Below are 25,484 nucleotides of genomic sequence, written 5' to 3'. Positions count from 1 at the left end.
AGACGCTCCAGGGGAAACCACTTGGTAATTTCCACGCCAAAGATTTAAAAATGTAAACAAAAGCGCAATAAACTGTGATAAAATACTTTAAGTGCAATAATAGATTAAGTAAATTAATCTATAAGGCCTTGATTATTATACACAATGTTTATTTTGTTTATATAAATACCCAATAACAATTGTGCAATAATCTGTGATAAAACTATATTTTTTAAGTGCAATATTAGATTAAGTAAATTAATCCGTGTTGCTTTGAAATTGTTTGAAAACTGAGTGTTGTATCATTTGTGAGGGTATTTTTTTATTAGCCGGATGAAAGTTAGAAAGTGCAATATAATTTTAATTATAAAATACCTGTAGTGCAATATTAGATTAATTAAATTTAGACAGAAGTCCAATTTACTTTGTCTATATGCATTAAAGTATTTATAAAATTTACCATTCCTTACAGATACCGCAAAATCACAAGTATTCGTGATTATGCTGTACCTGCGACACTTATAAATTTTTCATAGCCCGGCTTTTAAAACTAAATCAGGCGTGTGAGTTCCCCAAGTTAAAAAAAAAAACAATGTCTATTTTAATGAGGACCTAGAGGAGGAAATCAATTGGTACCACAATCCAGACAACCCTTGAGATTGCTCCGACTCGGATTTTGTTATCCTCATTTTATATCACAATTAGGAAAAATATAAAATAAAGTAAACGCTATTCCATTCTTTCCAACAAGCAGATCAATTACTTCCCAGATATTAACATTCAAAATATAAATACAAAAAAAACTGCTCCTAAATATTTATTGACAGCTATTCATCTACTCTTATGTAATTCTTCTGATCAAAGCTAGGAAGAAAAGACCAGGAAGAAATGCAGAAGTTTATGAAAGTTTGCTTAGAACATTTCTTAGAAATATTGGTTTATATTTTTCTTTGCAATAACCCGGCTTTTGAGACTAGAATCAGGGCGTGGGAGTTCCCCACGTTGGGACAAATGAGTTCTTGAAAGGATAAAAAAATTATAAAACCATTGATTTGTAGGCAACGGAATAGAATACAACAAATATAAATAAGAACGACAAAAGAAAACAAAATACTCATAGAATAACTTCCCAAGCAACCATAATAGTTCTGGAATCCAATTATCTAACCGAAAACGAAATAGAGAACATATTATAAAATACAAGAAAGAGATTTAAAATAATGAGATCCGAAAATATAAACATTTTTCTTTAATAGAAATAAATAAAACCCCCCCTGCACATATTCAAGGAATTTAGAACCTCAGAACATAGCCCAAATATCAAGTCATACAAAAATCGAATTCATTCAAAATTACTGCTCTTCACCTACATCTATTGTCAAAAAAAAACAAAAAAAAAAAATGTACTTGGAGCAAAAGATCTTATTTGGAAACTATTGTTTATTTTCCACATTCGATGAACTCGAACAACACAAATTGGTCACCACACACATTTTTTCTAAGCAATTCTAATTGCAAAATTGTTCTTTTTCCCAGATTTGAAATATATCTTTCATGTTTTTACAAATCTATTTTTAAATAAAGAATTAATTTCGAGATATTTTTTTTTTTTGATGTATACTAGTTTTTTTTTTAAGTTGAAATCAGTCAAAACCAAATAAAAACACAAATACGTAAAGAAACCAATGTAAAATAAATATGCACATAGAAAATAAATATCAATAAAATATAAAGCAGGATCAAATTAAATTTAAGTTATTATTATTCAATTAATAAACCAATAGTGAGGTGGAAATGTGCATCTTAAATTCTGTTATTGGATTTCTGAGACAGGTTTTCAAATAATTCCATAATAATTTTTTTTGTATCGCATGCGAGTTTTGATTGTAGTATCTCCTGGAGTACATTTTCACACAATTCAATAATTTCCGTTTCGTACACATATTCCAATATATTTTTATCGCATGCCACATTATTATTCACACTTTTTCTCGTCATAATTATTTTCTTATCGCATGCTATATTATTCTGCAAACCATCAGTTCTCTCATGTAGCACTATACAACATTCCTCGCCATCACAACAAAACCCATAACACAGTCCATTGCCTTGACCAACGTTTTGATTTTATGATTTGTTTACACACTTTTTATAGCACACACAAATCCACAACTCACTGATTGATTCAACAAATATGTAAACTCACCATTAAATTTCCTTGAATCCAGATGACCGGCAATAATTTGCCTAATTCCTCCACTGCGATTGTGTTGACTCCTTCACGGGAAACAGCATAAAATAATTAATCCCTGCCATCAATCAAATTATTATCCCTGATGTTGCTATGGCCAATTTTGTCTCGAATGGATTTTTATTGCAATCGTCATGTCCCGTTTTATTACCTGAAATAGAAGAAAGTAAATTAGTAAAATATACAAGAACATACAAAAAAATAAATGCTACCTGTATGGCTGGTTGCGTTTTCTCTTGGTTTTGGTTTGGTTCAACAGGCAAAACGATTGACAACACCACATCAATGAACACTCACACACAACAACACGTAACATATTAATGCCTGCTTGTAGCTGTCTGCTATGAATGAGCATTGTTGGTTTCGGCTTAACGTGTAGAATAGGTATGTGTGTGCGTGTGTGTGATTTTAAGTTGAGACACCTCTGGCGGCTGAATGAACCAGCGTACGCACATACGTACACACACGTAACAATAGGGACGCCGACAGCCAGCCAATGAAACATTTGTTTGCACACACTTTTTCCTGAAAATACACCAAAATTAAAGGGTTAGTAATGATATTATACGAAATATGAAGAACTTACCTGTTGGTTGCCACCGATGGCTACGGATTGTTGGAAAAAAACCAACATTTATAAAAATCACATGTTCGGGCGTCTTTTCAATAAATTCCCGAATGTATCCAATACGACGCGTCCAGTAACACAATACCACGCACATCACCATCCCAATCGAATTTCGAGGGAATGGTGAAGTTTTGTTGCGTGGGACTGACTGCCTCACCAATATTCTTTTAATTAAATAAAAAAAATTTAAATAAAAAGGAAAAATTGTCCGTGACCTCCCGACCACAAAAACCGGCACTTTAGAAATGAAGCGGAAATGCTGTGGTACCAAAAATTGCCGCTACTGTCAGAGTTGCATTAACACCGATTAGTATCGATGTTTATTAATCGGATATGCAACTCTGCGATAAGTATAGGGATCGCTAGGTCGTAGATAGGAAAAAATGATAAACAGCAGAAAAAAAAGAAAAGCCCGAAAAGAGGGAAAATTCGGCGTCGTCCCCTGCAGTATAAAAGGACCCCAAAGGGAAAAATGCGCTCTCATTTGAACAGTGGTGCGATACGACAGTTTTTCAGAAAATAAAACAAACTCGAATATTAGTTTTATTAAAGGCCTAAATCTGCCTTAATAGATTTTTATTTATGTTGTGGGCGTTAAAAACAGAGCGTAAGTGTAAAGTCATTGTGTAGTGTGTGATTGTGTCGACTTATGTTGTTTTTTGTGCGTTTTTTTTGTGTTTCCAGTGTACCGCCAACTAACCAAAAATCTGAGGTTTCAACTGACCTCCCCAACAAACATAAAACGGAGAGGTCAGTTTTTATTGTATCGGCCACAAAAAACCGCTACCGCAACAGCCACCAACTTATTCCAGGCCACAATCGCTGCCATTGCATTGGCCACAAATAAGCGCCGCAAAACAGCCACCAAATTGGCCCCAGCCACAATAAAGACGGCAACAACAGCAAGCGCCAAAGAACCGGGTTCTGCCTTATCCCGAGGAAGACGTCGGCTGTAGGTGTGCTGAAAAGGAATAAAACGGAAAGGTTATCAATTATTATTATTTTTGGATTAATCCAGGTAACAAAAATAGTACTTACCAATTCCATATGTAAAACTGGCATCATCACCACAAGAAAATTAAATAATCTGAAAAGAAAGAAAAGAATAGAAGTATGTTATTTACAAAAAATTAAAAATTATAAAAAGGCATAACCAAAACTAAAGAAATCTGAAAATTATGAAAATTTTAAAAATCGATTAAAACTAATAATATTACAAAAACAATACTATTTAAACTCTTAGGTTAAGTTGTGTTGTCCATAAGTGTTTATAAAATAATGATTCTAAATATCTATATGTAAGAAGCATTAACTAGGTTTTTTTCGTAAGATATAGTGATTATAGGGTTGCCCCAATTTATGTAGGTTGTTTTGTGTTTAGTGTGGACTAATTAATATGTCCAGCAAAAACCTACTAAGCGAGCTCATTTAGGAAGGTATAACAATTTTAATATTTAGGAGAAAAGCCTATATTGGCATTGCGTGATATCTACATAAAGAAAGGGTAAAAATCCAATGTTTAATGAATCACAAAATTTATAGAGAATAGTTAATGTTTCATTCTTATTGTGTTTTATCTATTAAGGAAATTATGTCAATAAACTGTTTTTGATTTGTTTGTTAAAAATAATATGATGTTCTGATTGTTTTTGTGAGAGAGGAGAGTTAGGATATTGTAATGAGGTGAGTGTATGTGGAATTCGGGGCCCTTAAAATGTTGTATTTTTAATAGGATCTGAGGGTCAAGGTAGGGTGGGCAAGTGTGGGAGTAAAACCACCAATCTCCCTTGTTTCAGGTGTACCAGGTGTTTGTGTTGTATAGTTTTGTCTTTATTTATGTTTGTCGAAATAAAAATTTAATTGTTCGTCCTCTAGGACTATTGGTGTCTGGGATGGAACCGCCCTGATTATTGGCTCCTGAGCTAGCGGCCACAGATACACCATAGTACCGAAGTAGGTGGCACGTAACAGTTTTCACACGAGTAAGTCAAATTTTGACAGTTCTGATGAAATCATTTCGCTTATTACTCGACCTGTTTATTGGGTTATGATCCCCCAACAAAACATTTGACAGTATAAATGTTTTGTTTAAGTTTTCATACGATTAAGTCAAAATTGAAAGCATTTTTACAGCTCGGGTGAAATCATCTGGCCTTATCGGGCGACCTTATTATCGGGCCATGGCACAATAAATGGGTAGTCTCATGGCACAATATATAAGTAGTCCATTTAGAGCAGCTGATGGCTCGATTAATTGCCAATGTGCGTAACTTTGACAGTTAATGAATAGGTAGTCCAACAACATTGCACATCGAATTCAAGTAGAAATTACACACTTTAACAGTTAATCGAGACATCATTCGCCTATCAGGCTACCATGTTGCAATAATATGGTTATGTATCAAAAGAAAAACATTTGTTTTTTACCCGACCATCTATCAAATTTTGTCTTGTAATATTTCTCATGGTAGGCAACATGGTATATATTTCTTAAGGTAGCCGCATAGGCGAATTTCTACAACAAACATCGGTTGTTGTATTTGATATGTCAAAAAAAAATCCAAAATAAAGAGATTCATAAGATTTTGTTACACAAATTCTTGTAGAAAATTTTAATCAAAATTCGGAGATTTTCATTTATAATTTTGTTTTTTTTTTATTTTTTTGGTTCTACAACAATATTTTTGACATTTATTTGGATCAACAGCTGGCCCGATGCGTCTAACTTATTAAATATACCGTGGTTGGCAACATTGCATATCGAATTCAAATAGAAACTACGCACTTTGACTGTTAACAAAATAGTCAGCTGAACTAAATGGACTACATACATATTATTCCATGGCGGTTACCATGATTTAATAATAAGGTGATGTATCAAAACGAAAACATTTGTTTTTATCTCGACCATCTGTCAAATTTTTCCATAAAATATTTCGCATGGTTAGCAATATTGCAAATAGAAACTACGCACTTTGACTGTTATTAAAAAAGTCAGATGCGCCTATTTATTGTGCCATGGCGGCTACCTTACTGATTATACCATGTTTGCATTGATAAAAACAGCTGTTTCTTGTACTAATACGATCTGAACTTATTAGTCACCTAATAAGTCGGCACTGTATCTAGTTCCAATCATTCATTTTGCGGAATAGTTCCCATGAACTTGTTCGGATAGTTTTTTTTTGTTAATTTATATCAAATTGAATTTAAATTCAATTAAAGTTATTTTTTAAGGAAATAAGGTATTTTTTAATATATATTAAATAACAACATTTCACATTTAGTTTTTAATCAAGGGGTATCTAATCGATCTGTATATCAGCTCACACACTTTCTAAAGTCCAAACTGGTAAATGTAATTACTAATTTCCTTTTCAAGATAACAACAACGGCGACGACAAGTAAACCAGACAGTCAGTCAGCCAGCCTACCAGAATGTCAGCCGAAACATGGGAGATAGCCTTGTATGTGGTCCTAGCCATATTGGCTCATGTTGTAGTCTATCTGTTTGTAACAAGGAAACGGGCCAAGAGTATTGTGGGAAAGCATGTGGTGGTTACGGGAGGCAGTAAAGGAATCGGTTTACGTTTGGCTGTGGAGTGCGCACTTCGTGGTGCTAATGTTACCGTTTTGGCACGAGATGAGAAAATGTTGAGTAAGTATAGCGTACGTCTCTATGACCGCACCCATAGGTGTGTTTGCGTGTTGTCCGGCTTGTTCGATTTGTTTACATTACAAAATGTGTTGATTTGTTTTATGTGTTTATCAGGTGGTGCTGTTGCCCTCATGGAGGTGATAAGACAAAGTCCCGAACAAAAATTCCAATATCGTTGCCTCGACTTGTCGACAAGTTATGAAAATGTTGCAACATGTTTGTCGGAAATTGAAAAAGAATTCGGTGATATATACATGCTGGTCAATTGTGCTGGCTTGGCCATTTGTGGTGTGTTCGAAGAGGTTTCCGTCGAAGATGCCAGAAAGCTGATGGATGTTAATTATTGGGGTTCTTATAATTGCACGCGTTATGTTTTGCCCAAAATGAAACAGGCTAAGGAGGGCGTTATTGTAATAACTGCCTCACAGGCGGCTCTATTTGGCATCTATGGCTATGGACCATATGCGGCATCTAAATATGCATTGCGGGGCATGGCTGAAACGATTGCCATGGAAAGTCGCCACTTGGGTGTGAGTGTGACATTGGCATTGCCCGCCGATACCAATACACCTGGCTTTGAAAATGAAAATAAAACAAAGCCTCAGGAAACGAAATTAATTTCTGGTGGTGGTGGTTTAGCTGAACCCGATGCGGTGGCAAAACAAATTGTAAATGATGCTTTGGTAAGTTGTTAATAATCCATATTATTATTGCTCCATTAAAAATGAAATTAATTAAAAATTTCCTGCATTGCAGAAAGGTAATTTCATTTCCATCCTTGGTGCTGAATCATGGATTTTGACAGTATTAGGCGGCGGCCTCTTCCGTTGGGACGGTGTTTTCCAAAATCTATTCCATGCATTGCTGGTGGGACCACTACGTTTTATTGATTACATTCTACACTTGCACTTCGAAAGGATAATCAGGAATTGTGCCAAGAAGAAAACTGACTGATAGAAAAGATAAGATGCTGACTAAAAAAAATGAATTTGTTATTGTTGTTTGCTATTGACGCACAATTGAGAGCTATTGAATTTTAAGGGTTATTATGGCCTACATGATGACAACATTTCATTTATATTTTAAAAAAAGAAAAACGTATGCAGTTTTATTGTTAAAATGTTTATTTCTTTCTAATCATTCTAAATATTTATACACTAGTTTTTTCTATGTCCACAAATTAGAGTATATTTTTTATATACATATATGTATTAGAGATCGTGTACTTATACATTCAGTGTATTTGTAATTTAATGTTTATTAAAGAAAATAAATGTTTTTGTCATAAATTATTTAAATTTAAAAATTTTTTAATTACCAAGCAGACATAAGCACAAAAAGGGATCGTTTCCACGACAGATATATATATATATATATATATCTGTGAATTGGTCCAATTTTTTGAAAACTACACAACAAGTCCATAGCAGTCTTTTATTGACGAACTGGGAGTAATCTGAAATTAACCCATTAAATGCATTATTTGTTTTATGTATTCTTTAATCATAATGACCTAATTTTATTTATAATCTCTTACTGCACACCTTAAATATAAATAAATAACGCTCTGTATCGCTGTAGAGAATACAGTTTTCTTCATGGCATTTTGTTTTTATCAGCATTTCGGAGAATTGTGATTCAGCTCTGCTACCACCACCAAACCAATCGGAAGCAAATTAAAATTGATATCTTCTTAATTGCTGTGATGTTACCCCTGAAATTACCCAAGATAAATATGAAATTATCAATTTTGGCATTTATAAGCTACATGCATATTATTTCGTATCACAATGACTGGATATTTGGATATTTAGTTGCTGCCTTAGTGTGATATAGATATTGAAATAATGCAGAAGTTAATATTTTACTTCTTAACGATTTTGATATTTCTAGGAAATATTGAAAGGATTGAGGCAAAAAAATTTCGTATAGTAAATGGGCAAAATGGTTTTATAGAAAATTTTCCATTTCAAGTAAGTGCGAAAAAAGAAAACTATTCAAAAAAAAAAAAATAATAGCTGATCACTAATATATTAATATATATTTTTTTCAAAAATCACACACATTCACAGCTCTCCTTAAGGCTTAGGACAATACATATATGTGGTGCTTCGGTTTTAAGCGATTCTTGGGCCATAACAGCCGCCCACTGTGTACATGACGTTGAGCACACACCCAGAGAAGTAACCTTACGTATGGGTAGTACATGGAGAACACGAGATGGTGTCATAGTACCAGTTCAACAAATTCACACTCATCCCAGTTATAATCCGGAAACAATGAACTTTGATGTATCGTTGTTGAAAGTTCGTGAGAATACATTCCATCGCCCCGATATGTATGTACGATCAATTAAATTACCTGGACTGTCGGAAAAAATACCAAATCAAAGTGTAGCCATAGTATCTGGTTGGGGCCATCAGAGTTCTTCCGATCATAATTTGTCATTTCAGTTGAAATACACAAAAGTCTACACGGTCGATCAAGCCGAATGTCACAACAGTTTGAAAATGCATGGTGGCGTTACAAATGCGTGTGTATTGAATCCTTTATTTTTAAATCAAAATTTTAGTAATATATTTGTTTTTCTTTTGTCGTAGTATGTTTTGTGCAGCAGCCCGCAGTACAGATGCCTGCCAAGGTGATAGTGGTGGACCCATAACAATAAATGGTATATTAGTTGGTGTTGTTTCATGGGGTGTCGGTTGTGCTGATCCTTATTATCCTGGTGTTTATACGCGTTTAGCATATGCCCCCATACGTTTTTGGATAAAACTAATAACAAAGTTATAAAGTATTTTTGTTTTGACATATAATTGCTTTTGAATAAAAAAATTAAAGTTTTTTTTTTAAACTTTTAATTATCTTTTTTATTGTAAAATTTATAGGTTATGTTCTATTAAAAAATTTATAGGTTATGGATTTATAAACTAATATTAATTTGCATAAATTCGTATTTTTTTGTTATAGATCATCTATATTCTGAAAGGAATCTATACAGGCAAGCTGAAAGGAGTCTTTACAGAGTCTATACAAATTGAGTCCTTATATACGAGGTGAAGGGCGTATTTATAGACGAGCTGAAGGGAATTTTTACGAACGAGTTGAAAGGAGGTTTTTATAGACGAGCTGGATGCAGTCTTCATAGTCGAGCTGAATGGAATGGACCTGAAGGCAGTCTTTACAGACGACCTAAATAGAGTTTTAATAAAAGGGAATTAAGAGGGAGTCTTTATAGGCTTTATAGAAAATCTTTGTAGACGAGCTGAAGGGAGCATCTATAAACAAGACACTGCATATTTTTGAACGACTTTTTTTAATTTAGCGTTTTTTTAGCATTCTATGCTGGTAACGCCTTTTATATTTCTTATGATGCAATAATTAGTAAAAAACAGCTGTTTTATCTTGATTATCTGTCAAATTTACATAGCGAATATTATATTTTTCGCCTCGACAGAAACGAATTGTGTTTATTCAATAATTTGTACAAATTATAACAAAATGTTGTTTGTTTACCCAAAAGTCCAGTAAATGAGAGTAAATTGAGACAAACAAACAACAAAATTGTTCTCAAGCAAATTGCTTCTTTTGTGGATTTTATTTTGATTTTGTATTATAAAACATTAAAATGGATGAAAAAAGCATCTATTTATAAACATAATCAATTTTCCCATGGTATCCATTTGCGTCAAATTGTTTGTAGTTTTAATCAGCTTTGTCGATGCAATCATTTTCTGGATGTACATTTAATTAGTATTTAGTCTATGCAAATTTTTACTGAGTAATGTTACTGGAAAGTAAACGAATGAACCTATTATTAGCACTGCCTCGATATTTGGTAACAATTGTTACCAAATGTTTAGTCTGTTTACCCAAAAATCCAATAAAAGAGAGTCAAGTGAGAGAGCAAGTTTGACAGTTGAACACCAAACTTACTGGAGTTTACTGAAAGAATTTTATTCAGTAAGATTTTGCAAACTCAGCCATTTTTGGATCAGCTGATTTTTGACCAAACACAAACATTTTAAACAATTTTTTTTTTAATTTGCAAAGTTCAATTTGAAGTAAAGTTGTATAAAAATTACAGAAAATGGAAGATAATTCGTTAGTAATTAAATTAGAAACTAATTCCTTATATATTTTTAGGCAAGTTCCAGATAGAGGGCAATGTATTGAATAATTTTTTTGGCGCAAATCAAATGTTTTCTTGAATCAGCTGTTTATTTGAAAAAAACTTACTAAATGTTGTCTGTTTACTTTTCTCAGTAAAAGAGCAAAAGAGACTAACCAGACACTCCTATTGTAATGTTGTCAGCATTGCGCGGCGAATTCAAATGAAAAATGTGTTTTGACAGATAATCCAGATATCAGCTGTTCCATAAGTAACAGCTGTTACAACATATGTTTGGTCGTATAGGGTCATCATCTGAAATTTCATAAACACACAGCACGATATCAGGAGGAAACAAACGGGAAAAAATATGGGAGCACCATTAAAAGGATTTAGATTTGTTCTATTTGTTGGAGCCCTTGTCGGTGGCATCGGAGCAACTTTATATCCCATAGTCATTAAGCCAATGATGGGAGTGGATGAATACAAAGATATCAGAAAGCAAGTAGCCAGCGAAGTCCGTAAACATTGATTGGAAGAAACCCGGTATATAATGGTAAATGGATCCAATCGAAACAAATAAAACATATATATTTATTTTTCTAATGTAATACGCAGCTCCATGGTTTTATAACGTATATTTGCTGTACTGTGTAAAGCAATATGTGAATATAATTTTTTAATTATTATGTAAATGTTTAGAGTTAATAAAGTTATTGTCATTTGAAATAATTTAGTAACTTGTTTATATTAATAACTTAATTAGGATGTCTTGTTCGTGTTTTTTTAGGCGGACTAGACCTAAAGAGAGTATTTATATAATCGGAGTCTTTATAGAAAATTTGATCGGAGTCTTTATAGAAAAGTCTTTATATAGAGCTGATTTATAGACGAGCTGATCGGAGTCTTTATAAAGGTAGTCTGTATAGACTGAAGCTGAAAGGAGTCTTTATAGACGAGCTGAATAGAGGCTTTATATTGACTAGCTAAAGGATGTCTTTATACAGAGCCGAAAGGTGTCTTTATAGACGAGATAAAATATTACAACTTGAAAAGATGGAATCAATTCAAATATTCCATACCGTTCATCTGTGATTTACAATTTTGTTTATATTCAAAACCTTTTTGGAGGTATGGGTTTGGTATTTTATTCGCTCATATGTTATATATATATATATATATATTTCCTTTATTCTCAAAACATATCCTACCGTATAAGGTTTTATACTACATGAAGTAGAAAAACTACTTAAAACAAGTAAAAACGTAGTACACCATTAGGTGAATATTTGAAATACCAATAATCGTTGGGGACCTTCATAATTGACAGGTTTTGTCATGGTAAATATGAGGTAGCAAGATTTGTGCACCCAATGAGTACCACATTAGAGCCAATTCGGTTAAAATTCTTGTCCAAAATATGGAAAATATAATTAAAAGTTGAACGATGTTGACCAAAGTACCAATTTACAGCCAATTCGGTGGAAAAATTCGTAAAATATCGAATATTGTTGGCTATCATTATAAGGGTCCATACCAAAAGGTGGATTGAATTATCCAATTTTCAATACCAAACAGTAGCAAAGTTTCTTTGTCTTATATATTGCGAGCTCTATAGTGATTTCAATAGACGGACATTCATAAATCAACATTGCATTTTATTCTGATTAAGTATATACATATATATATATTATATGGGGTCTCCGGTAAATATTTCGAAGTGTTACAATTAAATATATACTCCAACTCGTGCTGGAGGGTATAAAAAATACTCATATTTAATATAAATTTTGCTGAATTTTGAATGAAAGTTTTTTTTACGTATAACCAAAAAAATGGATTTAATACAAATTTGTAACCTTGTAGTAAATCTATTACAAACATTTTCGCATCTTTGGACTTAATCTATTGAAATTTTTGACCATTTGTGGGGGAGGTACCAGAAGGAGTGGACCAATGGTTCCCATCTTCGGACTTGATCTACGGTTGATAAAGATAATACGTTGTACAAGGTTTGGTTCAAATCTGAGATGCCATTGCATTTATAAATATTGAAACTTTTGACCATTTGTGGGTAATAGGTTGTACAAAGTTTCATTAAAATCTGACATGTTATTATATAATAAATTTTTGGAACAATTTTGACCACTTGTGGGGGAGGTTCCAGAAAGAGTGAACCAATGGGTCCCATCTTCAAGCTTGATCTAGGCTTGGTAAAGGTAATAGTTTGTCGAAAGTTTAGTTCAAAACGGACATTCCATTAGCTTGATATTGGTATTATAAATATTGACAATTTTGACTCTCTGTGGGAGTGGTACCAGAAAGAGTGGACCAATGGGTCCCATCTTCAAACTTGATCTAGGCTTGGTAAAGATAATAGGTTGTGCCAAGTTTCGTTAGAATCGGATAGTAGGTTGTACAAAGTTTCGTTTGAATCGGATAGTCCGTTTGCATGTTATAATAAAATTAATTTTTAGCATAAATTTGAGCATTTTGTGGGGAATGTACCATACCATAGAAATATTAATATATGCAAAGTTTAAATGAAATCGGTTGCTGCCTTCGAGAGTTATCGAAAAATAATCTATAAATACAGTATTTTTCGGTTAATTGCACATCAAAATTTGCACAAATTTTTGTTCAATTAGCCGAGGAACCAATTATCCGATACCTGCTTAATTGAACTGTTTTTCAATTACACGCATAATTCGGCGAAAAAAAAACATTCTAGACTTAACTCAGTACGCTATGCAAAATTTCGAGCAAATCGAAAGAAATTTAGAAAATATATATGGAGGCTATTTCTAATTTATTTTTATTTTTCTAGACTTAATTTAGTACGCTATGCAAAAAGTCGTGCAAATGATCATATAAAGGGATTGACTTTAAAAAACAAAAAACATATATATAAATTTATTAAATCTAAACTTTATATTCAAATTTAGCACACAATGCATCTAGAAATCTAACTTTTTTTATTTCAATGCAATTATAGCTAAATTTTGTGTACCAAATTTCATCCGGCCACATATTTCGACTTGTTCCGAACTAATGTTTGCCAAAAATATCCCCATTTTTTCGGTGTAGTGTATGAAAACAAAAAGAAATGAATGACAATTTTGAAAATATTTTTTATTTTCAAATGTTTCTCTTTTATAATTGTATGTGTGAGCAATTTGACATACACCGACAGCCCATGGGACCTATTTTGGGCACTGCTGATCTATATACATCTATTATACCTTAAGAGCAATATTAATAAAAAATTGAGATATTTATTTACAGAAAGTATACATATTTATTTTTTTCGACATGCATAAAAATTTATGGAATTTATTTTTTAAACAATTTGAAATTGATAGATGATTTCCAAATTAAAAATGGTTGCCTTTATTAATTTCTCAAATGCGACTACCTTCTGTAATTATGCCATGTGTGAAAATATATAGTTTAATATAAACTCAAACTTAAAGATTACTATATTCTTAATAAGGTTTAATTTTTCTAATTATCAGTCACTGACATTGAGTGCCTGTTGCAATAATAATGTGATGTATCAAAACAAAAATCTTTGTTTTTATCTCAACCATCTGTCAATTTTTTTCCTCAACTAAAACAAGTTTGGCAACATTGCACATCGAATTCAAGTAGAAATAACGCACTTTTGATTTGTTTTCCTACTGCAAGAATCCTCTACTTTTTACTACGATAACACTTTTTTCCTATATAATATCGAAAAAAATAGTAAAAATTAGCTGTACGGGAACAGACCATTAGACATTTAATCGAATCATCAGCTGTGCTAAATGGACTACCTATTTATTGTGCCATGCCTGTTATCATCACTTGCAATTTTGCATTTTTCTGTTGTTATGGCAACAATGTCCGTTCGCACTGACACTTCACCGTGTTTACAATTTTTCATATGACATTTCGTTTTGCAAATATTCCCCTTTGGTCTGTGTTTTCATTAGAAAAGAATAATAAAAAAATAATAAAATTAAATTAATATGAAACAATTTCAATATTAAAACGAAGAAAAACAAGTAATTCTAGCAAAGCTTGTGATTTATGTGGCCAGAATTTGACATTTATTGTATTTTAATAATCATTTGACAACATTTGATTCCATAACATTTTAGTTTTGTTTTAGGACGAATACAAAATTCACACACAATTTAATTGTGAAACGAAATTTCGCAGTTGACCGCAAACAAAAAAATTAAAAACGAGCAAAGCGCAGTAAATGGGGGTATTACAGAGGATATTGTGGACACAACAACAACATGCAACGAGCACAACTTCATTTGGTGTTATCAATGCGGCGGCAATGTGCATAGTTAGGAGGACTCTAAAGAAGCCAGCATCACAGACAAGGTGGGTCATAGGTATTTCGCATGCTGCATTACGTGCGATGTTACAAGGGGAACCCAGAAATAGAATTTTACATTCTAGAAATTTGGCGCCCTTAACAAGTTCACCGTTCACATGAAATTGTTGTTGTGTGGGCAGATTGATGCACTCAGTTGCATAACGCAAACAAAGCAACAAACTGTCGCCAGTGTTTGCTGCAGTTGATTTCCTAAAATTTGAAATAAACGCATTGTAATTGTTGTGTTGTTGTTATTTTGTAGATTGGCCGAAGTGGGTCGCTTGGAAGCGGCCAAAGTTGATAGTAAATATGAAACTGGTCAATTATTCCTACATAAAATATTTGGTTATCGTGGTGTAGTCCTATTTCCATGGAAAGCCAGAGTATATGATCGTGATCTGCACAATCCTAATAAACAAAAACCTGCAACAACAACAACAGCAGGCGGAGCTGGAGCACAAACTACAAATATTGCAAGTGCCAATGTAGCAAGGGGGAAGTCGCCCGCTGTGGAGAAAGTGGATACAGCAGCCGGAACAAGTATGCGAATCAAATAATTCTATATTCTTTTTAAAGATAGTTATATTTGTTTTTAGCCTCCAAGTCACCATTGGAAGAAAATGCAGATGCAACAAAATCACCATCCACTTCTGATAATGTGAATAGCCAAACAACAGCATCTACAGTTGGCGATACAAACGAATCAAACACCAAAGAAGTCAAGGGAAAAGTTCAGACATTTTATCAAGTTTTAATCGATTCTCGTGATTGTCCCTATATTGTAAGTATTTTTGAAAATGGAGAGAAAGAAAAATTCGCGACCTCAGAGCTCAAAAATCATGTTTAATTCTTTAATATCTTCGCTATCTACGTTACAGGGTTTAAAATATTTATTTTTTAACATTTACGCCTAAAAAGCTCGTTGTCTAGTTTGAAATATTTATATTATAAAATCTACGCATTAAAAACTCGTTGTAGAATTTGAAATATTAAAAAGAAAATCGAGGTCTTAAAAGCTTTATGTAGAAATTTGTGAAAATTTACGCCTTAACCCTGCGATCCATAACCACCTGAAAAAACGAGAGTCCATAACCAGTGTACCTCAAGTGAATTTTTTAGATTATATTCAAATAAAATAATATATACATCGATTATTAAAAAGGCTTATGTTTTACGTCCCAACTGAACAAATGTTGCTACCTAAAAGGCTCACAATAGGAATAAGTAGCAAATGTTAAAAAATGCTATAAAGCAGCACATTTCAATTATTTTGTCAGAACAATGAACAACGAATATTTAGCTGAAAGACAATATTTGCGTTGGAGTGGAGAATCCAGAAGCCGATACATTGAGTCCATGCCTGATAATATGATTAGAGATGGCAATGATGACCAAACTTTAGATGCAATTGAGAAAGAAGGAGGTGTATTTACGGGAGAAGTGCAAGACTCCGAAAGTGAAGACAATGACAAGGAAGTTCCAGACGCTATTGGCACGTCAATGCAAAATGAATAATACGTGTCTGAAGATAAAAGTGACATCGAAACTGATATGGCTGAAGAAAACTCGCAGTGGTCCATTCCGAATGACGGAAAGTACGACTGGTATACAATGCTTCAAGTGTTATTTAACAATAGAAAAAAAAAAACAATTCAACTTATAATGCCTACAATACAGCAAACCCAACAAAGCGTCAATTGAAGGCTATCCTTCGACAGTGGCAGAAATATATGCATTTATTGGAATGTTGATAATGATAGGAGCAAATCATTCCAATGATGAAAATACAAGGGATTTATGGTCGCAACTCCTCATACTCTATTCCGTGCAACAATGGGTTTAAACCGCTTCTGGGATCTTATTCGTTTTATACGTGTTAATGATGCGAGAACAAGAATCGAGAGGCAGCGCACAGACAAAGCTGCTACAATACGAGATATTTAGGAAATGCTGAATGTCAATCTCGCAAAACATTATGGGCCTACAGAAAATTAAACAATCGACGAATAATTGTTTGCGTATCGCGGCAGATAGTGGATATGCGATGCTACAAATTACAAATTATGACAACAACAGAAACTTTCCATATCAAACAACAAGAAAAAAATAACAATTTTCGTACACTTGTTGGAGAATTATATGCGCCAATAAGTGAGAAAGAGTAACCAATCAAATAATGCACCCTTTTTCTACCAGCAACTCAGAAAATAAACATCCACTTCTGCGGCTGCTCCTACCGATGCCAGGAAGCCTATAACAGGATGCTGTTATTGGGGCACTTTGCCAGACAACAGGATAAAAAAGACATGAAATGTATGCAACATTTGCAAGAAACCAGGCTGCAAGCAACATCCCAAAGGAATTATAATATAGATCGTAGGGTTAAGACCTTTAAAACGAATCCTTGATCCACATATTAAGAGCTCTTTGTAAGCTTCGAACATTTTTAAAAGCGCTTGAAAAGCTCTGTAGATTTGGAAATATATTTTCTTCCCCTTAACAGCTTTTTGTAGGCATTGAAAATCTTTTAGCTTTATATATACAATAAAAATATACAACATATGCGCTTTAATGCTCGTTGTAGGCTTTTGAAAATACATCTACAAACTTCCTTCTGACTTTAAAAAAGTTTCCAAACTACATATTAAAAGCTTTGAATTTTTTTAACGGCTCAGAAAAAGCTCTAAAAAATAAAGCAACTTGCATATTTTTTTAAACCGCAACTTAAAGTTCATTTAAACCGCAACTTAAAAGCTCATTTTAACCATCGAAATATTTTTAAACGATCTGTTATCAATATATTATTATTCTTCTTCCAATAGCGCGCCCAAACGGAAGCAGTGACCTTTTTAGGTAATCAGGATTCAAATCGTAGCCTTTATGCTATACCTGGTTTAGATTATGTGTCGCACGATGATATTATGCCATATTCGACAACGGAAAAAACACCATTACAGCATGAACTTTTTGAAAAGTTCTTGGGCTATGCCCCCGAAAAAGATCCTCCATTTGAGGCGAAAGACACCCTAAAGACATGGCAAGAAAAAAATCATCCTTGGTTGGAATTGAGTGATGTACATAAGGAGACAACGGAGAATATTCGTGTAACTGTGATACCATTCTATATGGGCTGTCGTGAAACTCCTGCTTCTTCGGTTTATTGGGTGAGTACAAAAAGAGTTTCCATTTAAAAAAAAATAATAATAATGAATATGAATATTAACAACTAGTGCTGAAAATACCTTTAAATGATTCTAAAAGCCCCACATTCATTGGGGAATCTTTATTCGATTTTATTTTCATATTTTTTTCCATTTCAGTGGCGTTACTCCATTCGTTTGGAAAATCTCGGTATGATGACAGTACAATTACGCGAAAGACACTGGCGTATATTTTCACTCTCAGGTACATTGGAAACAGTACGCGGCCGGGGTGTTGTAGGCCAAGAGCCTATACTAAGTCCCCGTCTGCCAGCTTTCCAATATAGCAGTCATGTTAGTCTACAAGCTCCCAGCGGCCATATGTGGGGCACATTTCGTCTAGAACGTGAAGATGGTCATATGTTCGATTGTAAAATACCACCCTTCTCACTGGAGAGTAAACCCGAAGAGACAACCACCAACACTACAAATTCAGGGCAAACAAAAAATCCCGATGAATAAGCAAAAAACTTTCAATTTAATGGTTGATGGTTTTTAAATTTGTTGTTTTTCAAAGAAATCTTGACAATTTGTGAAATGCGAAAAACAAACAAATGAATAGATATGCCCCCTCGATCGACAATGCTTAAAATATAGTTAAATGTGTGATTGCTGAAAATAAGCTTGTAGTGAGTGTGTTGTTAACATAATAAGTTCTACACATTTTAAGTAGCTAATTTGAAATGTAAAATAAATAATAAAAGAAAGATAAAAATAAAAAACAATTTTAGAGATGTAGAATGTTAAAACAAAGAAGTTGAAATGGGTAACGAAATTGCATTAAAATAGGTTCAATTTTGTCCGAATCGAATAAACTCTTTAATGAAGGTGATAAATGTTTTTAAAGATATAATTAAATGCAATATGTTTGAATTTAGGGACTCCGTTTGAATCTTGAATGTGAATTAAGGGGACTTCTCATATAAAAGTTATATATACGTATGTTTGTGAATCACAAACAAATCTTCAGTGATTAATATGTCCCCTACTGATTACGAAACCCCTATTTAATCCTATAAGTTGCAGCTAATTAAAAATTTCCCTCAACTAATAATGTCCAGTGTTGGTAAGCAGGGGTTTCTTCACTCCTTTCATTCTATTGAAATACAATGTTCAAATACAATAATAACAATTAAAAACATGTTCTTTTTTTAATTTCTACAACAACAACAATTTATTGATTAATTTTCGCAGTTTTATTCTGAACTTGTATTTTAAAATCGAACGGTTTCATATTATCGTGAATGTCGAACATTGTTTGTAATGCATCCAAGGATGCAGTTTTAACAGCTGTTGGTATATCTTCACCAAAACCCTTACCAATCAGTGTCTTATTACAATACAAACCAACATGATAGGCAGATAGGACAGTATTTTTACCACAATCTCCCAATAGACGTGGCTCGGGTGCAGGCAATTTCTTTTGCTGACATTGTTGCTTCAGCATATCTTCAGGATTTTCGATGTTCCACAACTCAAGTATATCCTTTTGATTCAATTGCGTACACACAAAATCTCTAACGAAAAGAAAAGCTCTTTCCATACCCGAAGACTGTTCCAAGGCACCAACAACAGCTTTCAATGATTTGGACATTGAATTGGTCGATGGTGGATATTCAGCATCTAAAAGTAATTCCTTCATACCCAAATTCAAAGCTACATTGGATAATATTTCTGTGCTTAACAAATACGAGGCAATGGCCTTTCTACCCTCTGCGGGTACTTTTGGTAGGGAATAACCAATAAAAGCATCAACATATTCTTTGATTATATGTTCACCACGCTCCGAAAGTTCGTGATTATGTGACAATTGTATATCAACATTTTCAATTCCCAGATCTCGCTGCTTCAATTCTTCTTGGGCAATGTACGATTGTTGGGTGAATGCAGTTTGCAGCAATGGTATTTGGAATTCTTCTTGTAGCCTCTTGCCGAATGCGAATAGCTCAGCCCGGTAATTCCATTCAACAAAACCGGAACGTGGTTGTGGCTGTTGTGGTCCCAATTTCTTTGATCGTCTATTTAATTCACGTAGTGTGGGAGCAACCCATCGTTTAACCGATCGACTAGAAACTATAACCGGTGTTAGTGTGAGACATGACAAAAATTATTTCTTTTTTCTTACTCAGGTTTTGTTTTGGAATTAAAGCTCTACTTAGATTCAGTAATGTGACTGACGACCTTAGCATGGACATTTTATCGAGTTTAATTTAATATTTTAACAAAATTTAAAAGAAATTCTACACGAATGGTCGTGGTCCGGACACATTGAATAACATACCAACAGCTGTTTAGCGTTTTGACAACTTTTGTCGCACGCCAAGGGTGAAGTCGACGTTTCATTGTGTGCAAAACGTCAATGGCCAACCGAATTGCAGTTCGCAACTCGTGTCTCTCAGAAGTTTCACTCTCTTTGTTATTTTGCAAATAACTAAAGTATTTTTGCAAAACTCAAAATATATCGCCAGTATTTTTTATGGTGGAGTAAAATAATTAAGATTCCGAAGTTTCCCTTATCCCCTTTCGATAAAAAAATAATTTTATTGAAAGTAAACTGCTATCAAATTATTTATGTATGTTATCATTCCGCTGTGAATTGAAGAGAGTTTTCTGCCGCTACATTTAACTTATTAACGCCGTTTCCATTTGAAGCTGACTCCGTATTGTAAGAAATGCAGGATACATAAAGACGCCGTAAACAACTGAGTAGACCGAGTGGATTGTGAATTGATATTAAACTAAACATTTAATTAATTAATTTTTGTATTAAAAAAAAACAAGCAAGCATATATACAAAATGTCCGTACAAACATACGGTGATAAACCGGTGGCTTTCCAGCTTGAAGAAGGTGGAGAATACTACTATGTAGGTTCAGAGGTGGGAAACTATTTACGACTATTTCGTGGTATTTTATACAAGAAATATCCCGGTATGACTCGTATCGTTTTGTCAAATGAGGAACGTAAACGTCTGGCCGATTCTGGACTGAGTCCACATATCTTGGCAAGCTCCGTTTCATTGTTGAGGGCATGTGAAGTGGATGATATTATTGCGGGGAATGATGAAAAGTAAGTCTATACAAGATCTCCAATCCTGATATTACAATATTTTTTATTTCTAGATATCGGGCAATATCTGTCAACACCTCAGATGCACCATTGCCGCGTGAAAGTAAATCCAAGAAACAACCACAATATGTACCCACTATGCCAAACTCTTCGCATTTGGATGCAGTCCCACAGGCAACACCAATAAATCGCAATCGTGTACATACCAAGAAAATCCGAACATTTCCAATGTGCTTTGACGACACAGATCCAACTGCAAATTTAGAGAATGCCGCACAAAAGGAATGTTTGGTTCCCATACGTCTCGACATGGAATTGGAGGGGCAAAAATTGCGTGACACTTTCACATGGAATAAGAACGAGAGTATGATCACACCAGAACAATTTGCTGAGGTACTTTGCGATGATTTGGATCTGAATCCTATACCATTTGTCCCAGCTATTTCTCAAGCCATACGTCAGCAAATTGAAGCCTTCCCCAGTGATCCACCAATTATTGAAGAAGGTTCCGATCAGAGGGTTATTGTAAAACTGAACATACATGTTGGAAACACTTCCTTGGTGGATCAGGTAGAATGGGATATGTCCGAGAAGAATAATAATCCCGAAGAATTTGCTATAAAGTTGTGTGCCGAGCTTGGATTGGGTGGAGAATTTGTTACGGCCATAGCCTATAGTATTCGTGGTCAGTTGTCTTGGCATTGTCGCACATATGCCTTCAGTGAGGCGCCATTGTCCACAATTGATGTACCATTTCGTAATCCCAGTGATGCTGATGCTTGGGCACCATTCTTGGAGACATTGACCGATGCCGAAATGGAGAAGAAAATTCGTGATCAAGATCGTAACACAAGACGTATGCGTCGTTTGGCCAATACAACAACTGGCTGGTGAATTTCTACTCAAAACAGTCTCTTTTTCCCAACATACTTATTCCTAATGCTACAGTTTTAAGTCCTAGAAGTGATTTTGAACGATCATGTAAACGAATCTGAATATTTACATCTGTCGTGTAATCCCTTCTCTCCCCTCTCCCCATTTGGCTAAAATATATGTATGTGTATGACCAATAAATAAGAATATCTGTTTTAAAGATTTCTTTTTTTATAATTTGTAAATGTATATATTATATTTTTTTCTTATCAATAAATTATAAGACATCAATTACGGCCGTAGTTTTTAACTTTAACCTAAAGATTAAACTAAAAAAAATACATCACTTTTTCTTTTTAACTGTCAGCATTGCTTTCTCCACGATCTTGATCCTGATCACCATCGTAAAATTCATTTTTCGGCTCAACCATTTTATCCTCTTCCGCCTGGGTTGTACGTACATCGGGGTCTTCTTTTTCTTCCTTAATATTACGCAATTCTTCCATATCGACAACATCGGGTGGTACTTGCACCATTTGTACACTGGGTGAATGTTGACACATCTTCAAGTTTTCGTAGACATGTTTTACAATCGCTTCCAAATATTGTTTTGAATTGGCATTTTCTTGTCGTGAATTAACATCCGGATGCAAAGTAAAATCAGGAGCGAAAAATTCCAAATATTCAGTCATAGGTAATTCATTGCTGATCGGTTCGTCTACCAACAATGAGGTTTCATGGGTCCAACATCTTGCCACATTGCGTAGTGTGTAACCGCCGCCGCCCACAACCAAAGTAGGAACATTAAATGTCTTGACAAATTCCACACAGGCTCCATGACCCCTGGTGCTCAGAGAAAAGCATCCCAAACGATCGCCAGCCAAAGAATCTGCGCCACATTGTAGAACAATTGCGGTGGGTCTATAGAAATCCATTACAGCCGATATAATGGGTTTGAAAACCTGAAAATAGCTTTGATCGTCTATGCCCTCCTTAAGCGGGACATTAACACTATAATAACGTCCCGATTCGGCACCAATTTCGTACATATCGCCCGTTCCCGGGAAAAAGTAATTGCCATATTTATGGAATGATGCTGTCATTACACGATCGGTGAGATAGAATGCCTCCTGTACTCCGTCACCATGATGTACATCAATGTCTATATAAAGAACACGTGGATTGTATTTCAATAGTTCTAATATTCCTATTACGATATCGTTGACATAACAAAATCCAGAGGCTTCAAATTTCTTGGCATGATGTAAACCGCCCGACCAGTTGATGCAAATGTCACTATGATTGTGATTAAGTTTCTGTGCACCTTCTAAGGATGCCCCTGTGTACATTGAACAGAATTCGAAGAGACCATCAAACACGGGACAATCTTCGCCCACACTAAAATGCGACAAATACTTTGTGTAGCCGACAGCTGTAAAATAAGCAGTAATTGAATTTAACTCTTTCGAAAAATTTAGAACACTACTTACAATTGCAGTGTATGTTTTGAGGGGTAACCTGTTGTAAGAATTCAATGTATTCCTCACTGTGGAATCTTAACATATCTTGGGCGCTGGCTCTAAAATGGAGAACAACAAATGTATTAACATACAATATAGTGCAAGTGCAGTTTGGGAAAATTTTGTTATATACACATATACTATAAATTATGTCTATTTGTCCTGATGACGCCAAAAAAGTAAAAGTCCCAAATTTATTCTTGCAGTACGGGAACAGACCACTAAATTGTATCCCATCAAAAATACACTACCACCATATTCCACACTTACTTGTAGGGCCGATATATTTTCATTTTCTTGTGTAACCCATAATTCATGACCAAACTGTGTGTCACCGATAAGCGATGTGGCTTCATTGGATGACCCGGACCATAGTGGAAATTTCCCACATCGGGATTGTAAAAATAGGAAACACGTCTTTTGCTTGTACTCGTCATTGTTCGCCCTAAAGTGTCCAACAGAGATCGATCCTTTTTATTCGTACTGAGACAATGTTTGCTTTATAAACAATATAATGACCAAAACTATAACAATCAAGAGCAGGCGGCGTGTAAGGGAGAAATCCAATTCATTCATAATAAGCTCACAAACATTAATTATATTTGAAATATCAGTAATTTTTTAAATATTTTTTATGAGAATTTACGCGAAAGAAGTCGATTATCCACAAAAAAATGTTTATTAGATCTGCTTCTTCTCTAGTTATGAAGTGCTAATGCAATGTGAATGGTTAACCCAACTATAAGTGAAACACCACACAACTATGGCCCACTTTACACTATTCGTCATGGCCATTTGTCATACAGTTTTTCTCTCTCAGTTGTAAATTGAGAGTAGAGTTGTTGATTTTGAAGTATTGCTAATTTTGGCATATCTACTAGATTTGCGTTCCCGATTTTTTAAATTATTTAGTACTCTGAGAGTGATTTTGAAATGATTCCCTTTTACTAGCTTTACTATTAAAAAAGTACTGGAACAGACCAAATGTAATAAGGAGTATTTAAGCTGAGTTTGATGCATTTTGGAGGCGAAATACAGACATTTTGGGTGTCAGTCTGTCTCTCAAGAAAAAAATATTATAAATTTTGGTGAAAAGCCAAATTTGCTGATGAGCCGCTTGACAGTGAAAAACTCATCTACAAAAAATATTTTTTTCAAAATTATCGTAGGCATGATTTGAAGCATGGTAAAATTATAAAAGGTAACAGCAAATCCCAGATGATTTCATTCCAACGTAATACTAGTGCCAATATGAATTTGACAAATTATGTTTTTAAAAATCACACAACAGGAAAATTTGGGACGCATTCAATTCGAAATTGTTCTTTATTAAATGTCCAACCGTATTCAATTTACCCAATCTGGCTGCTGGGAAAGTTTGAGGAAGCAAATCTTTCTTCAAGGAACAACTCGCTATTATCAGCATTTTCATATGTGTTACACATATATGGCAATGGATCAATTATAGGAAAGATGTGGAAGCGATAAAAATATAAATTTGATAGATTTTCATTCATGTTTTTCAATTTTTATTTTGAGGATTCATGGTATAATAATAGAAGGTAACAGCAAGTGTTGTTGTACAAAAAACGATACAACAACCACATGGAAATTTGTTTTTGTAAGTTCTACTAGTGTCAACTCATTTGACAGAAAAATGTAAACAAATAAACAAATTATCATCAAATTATTTTTATTTTGAAAATGAAATATTTTCGAATCCTCAAAATAAAAATTGAAAAACATGAATGAAAATCTATCAAATTTATATTTCTATCGCTTCCACATCTTTCCTATAATTGAGCCATTGCCATATATATGTG

At 34.0% G+C, this 25,484-nt stretch overlaps 7 protein-coding genes across 8 annotated transcripts in view; 5 read left to right on the top strand and 2 right to left on the bottom strand.

Annotated features, from left to right (window-relative positions):
• The first annotated feature begins 6,296 nt into the window (after positions 1-6,296).
• Positions 6,297-7,470, top strand: LOC133329206 (3-ketodihydrosphingosine reductase). Its single transcript, XM_061537699.1, has 3 exons — positions 6,297-6,516; positions 6,631-7,199; positions 7,273-7,470. The coding sequence occupies exons 1-3, from the start codon at positions 6,297-6,299 to the stop codon at positions 7,468-7,470; spliced, it is 987 nt and encodes a 328-aa protein (XP_061393683.1).
• A 981-nt stretch (positions 7,471-8,451) lies between these two features.
• LOC133329223 (trypsin-3) lies at positions 8,452-9,309 on the top strand. The gene is made up of 3 exons (XM_061537716.1): positions 8,452-8,463; positions 8,589-9,049; positions 9,117-9,309. The coding sequence occupies exons 1-3, from the start codon at positions 8,452-8,454 to the stop codon at positions 9,307-9,309; spliced, it is 666 nt and encodes a 221-aa protein (XP_061393700.1).
• A 1,688-nt stretch (positions 9,310-10,997) lies between these two features.
• On the top strand, positions 10,998-11,159 carry LOC133329222 (uncharacterized). Its single transcript, XM_061537715.1, has one exon. The coding sequence runs from the start codon at positions 10,998-11,000 to the stop codon at positions 11,157-11,159; it is 162 nt and encodes a 53-aa protein (XP_061393699.1).
• Positions 11,160-14,914: 3,755 nt separating this feature from the next.
• LOC133329221 (polymerase delta-interacting protein 2) lies at positions 14,915-18,661 on the top strand. The gene is made up of 5 exons (XM_061537714.1): positions 14,915-15,004; positions 15,262-15,476; positions 15,677-15,780; positions 17,822-18,163; positions 18,320-18,661. Exons 1-5 carry the CDS (start codon positions 14,958-14,960, stop codon positions 18,659-18,661), a joined length of 1,050 nt encoding a protein of 349 aa, XP_061393698.1. The 5' UTR covers positions 14,915-14,957.
• Positions 18,662-19,342: 681 nt separating this feature from the next.
• LOC133329208 (large ribosomal subunit protein mL44) overlaps positions 19,343-25,484 on the bottom strand; it is a 121,505-nt gene continuing 115,363 nt past the window's right edge. Inside the window, exons 2-3 of one of the 2 annotated variants that reach the window (XM_061537700.1) lie at positions 20,325-20,439; positions 19,343-20,272 (exon numbers count right to left, since the gene is read on the bottom strand). In XM_061537700.1, the coding sequence (XP_061393684.1) occupies positions 19,374-20,272; positions 20,325-20,394 (969 nt within the window). In that variant the 5' untranslated portion in view covers positions 20,395-20,439 and the 3' untranslated portion in view covers positions 19,343-19,373. Of the gene's footprint in view, positions 20,296-20,324; positions 20,440-25,484 lie in introns of those variants that run through there. The other variant, XM_061537701.1, reaches the window with a different exon arrangement.
• LOC133329209 (SWI/SNF-related matrix-associated actin-dependent regulator of chromatin subfamily B member 1) lies at positions 20,997-22,162 on the top strand. The gene is made up of 2 exons (XM_061537702.1): positions 20,997-21,268; positions 21,322-22,162. The coding sequence occupies exons 1-2, from the start codon at positions 20,997-20,999 to the stop codon at positions 22,160-22,162; spliced, it is 1,113 nt and encodes a 370-aa protein (XP_061393686.1).
• LOC133329204 (histone deacetylase 3) lies at positions 22,494-24,101 on the bottom strand. Its single transcript, XM_061537697.1, has 3 exons — positions 23,932-24,101; positions 23,632-23,720; positions 22,494-23,573 (listed from the first exon to the last, which is right to left on the bottom strand). The coding sequence occupies exons 1-3, from the start codon at positions 24,096-24,098 to the stop codon at positions 22,498-22,500; spliced, it is 1,332 nt and encodes a 443-aa protein (XP_061393681.1). The 5' UTR covers positions 24,099-24,101; the 3' UTR covers positions 22,494-22,497.

Source organism: Musca vetustissima, unplaced genomic scaffold (assembly GCF_032173495.1).
Source record: "Musca vetustissima isolate MV318-11 ecotype Yass unplaced genomic scaffold, APGP_CSIRO_Mvet_v1 utg19330, whole genome shotgun sequence".
NCBI lineage: Eukaryota > Metazoa > Arthropoda > Insecta > Diptera > Muscidae > Musca > Musca vetustissima.
This window is presented reverse-complemented; position numbering and strand designations above follow the sequence as displayed.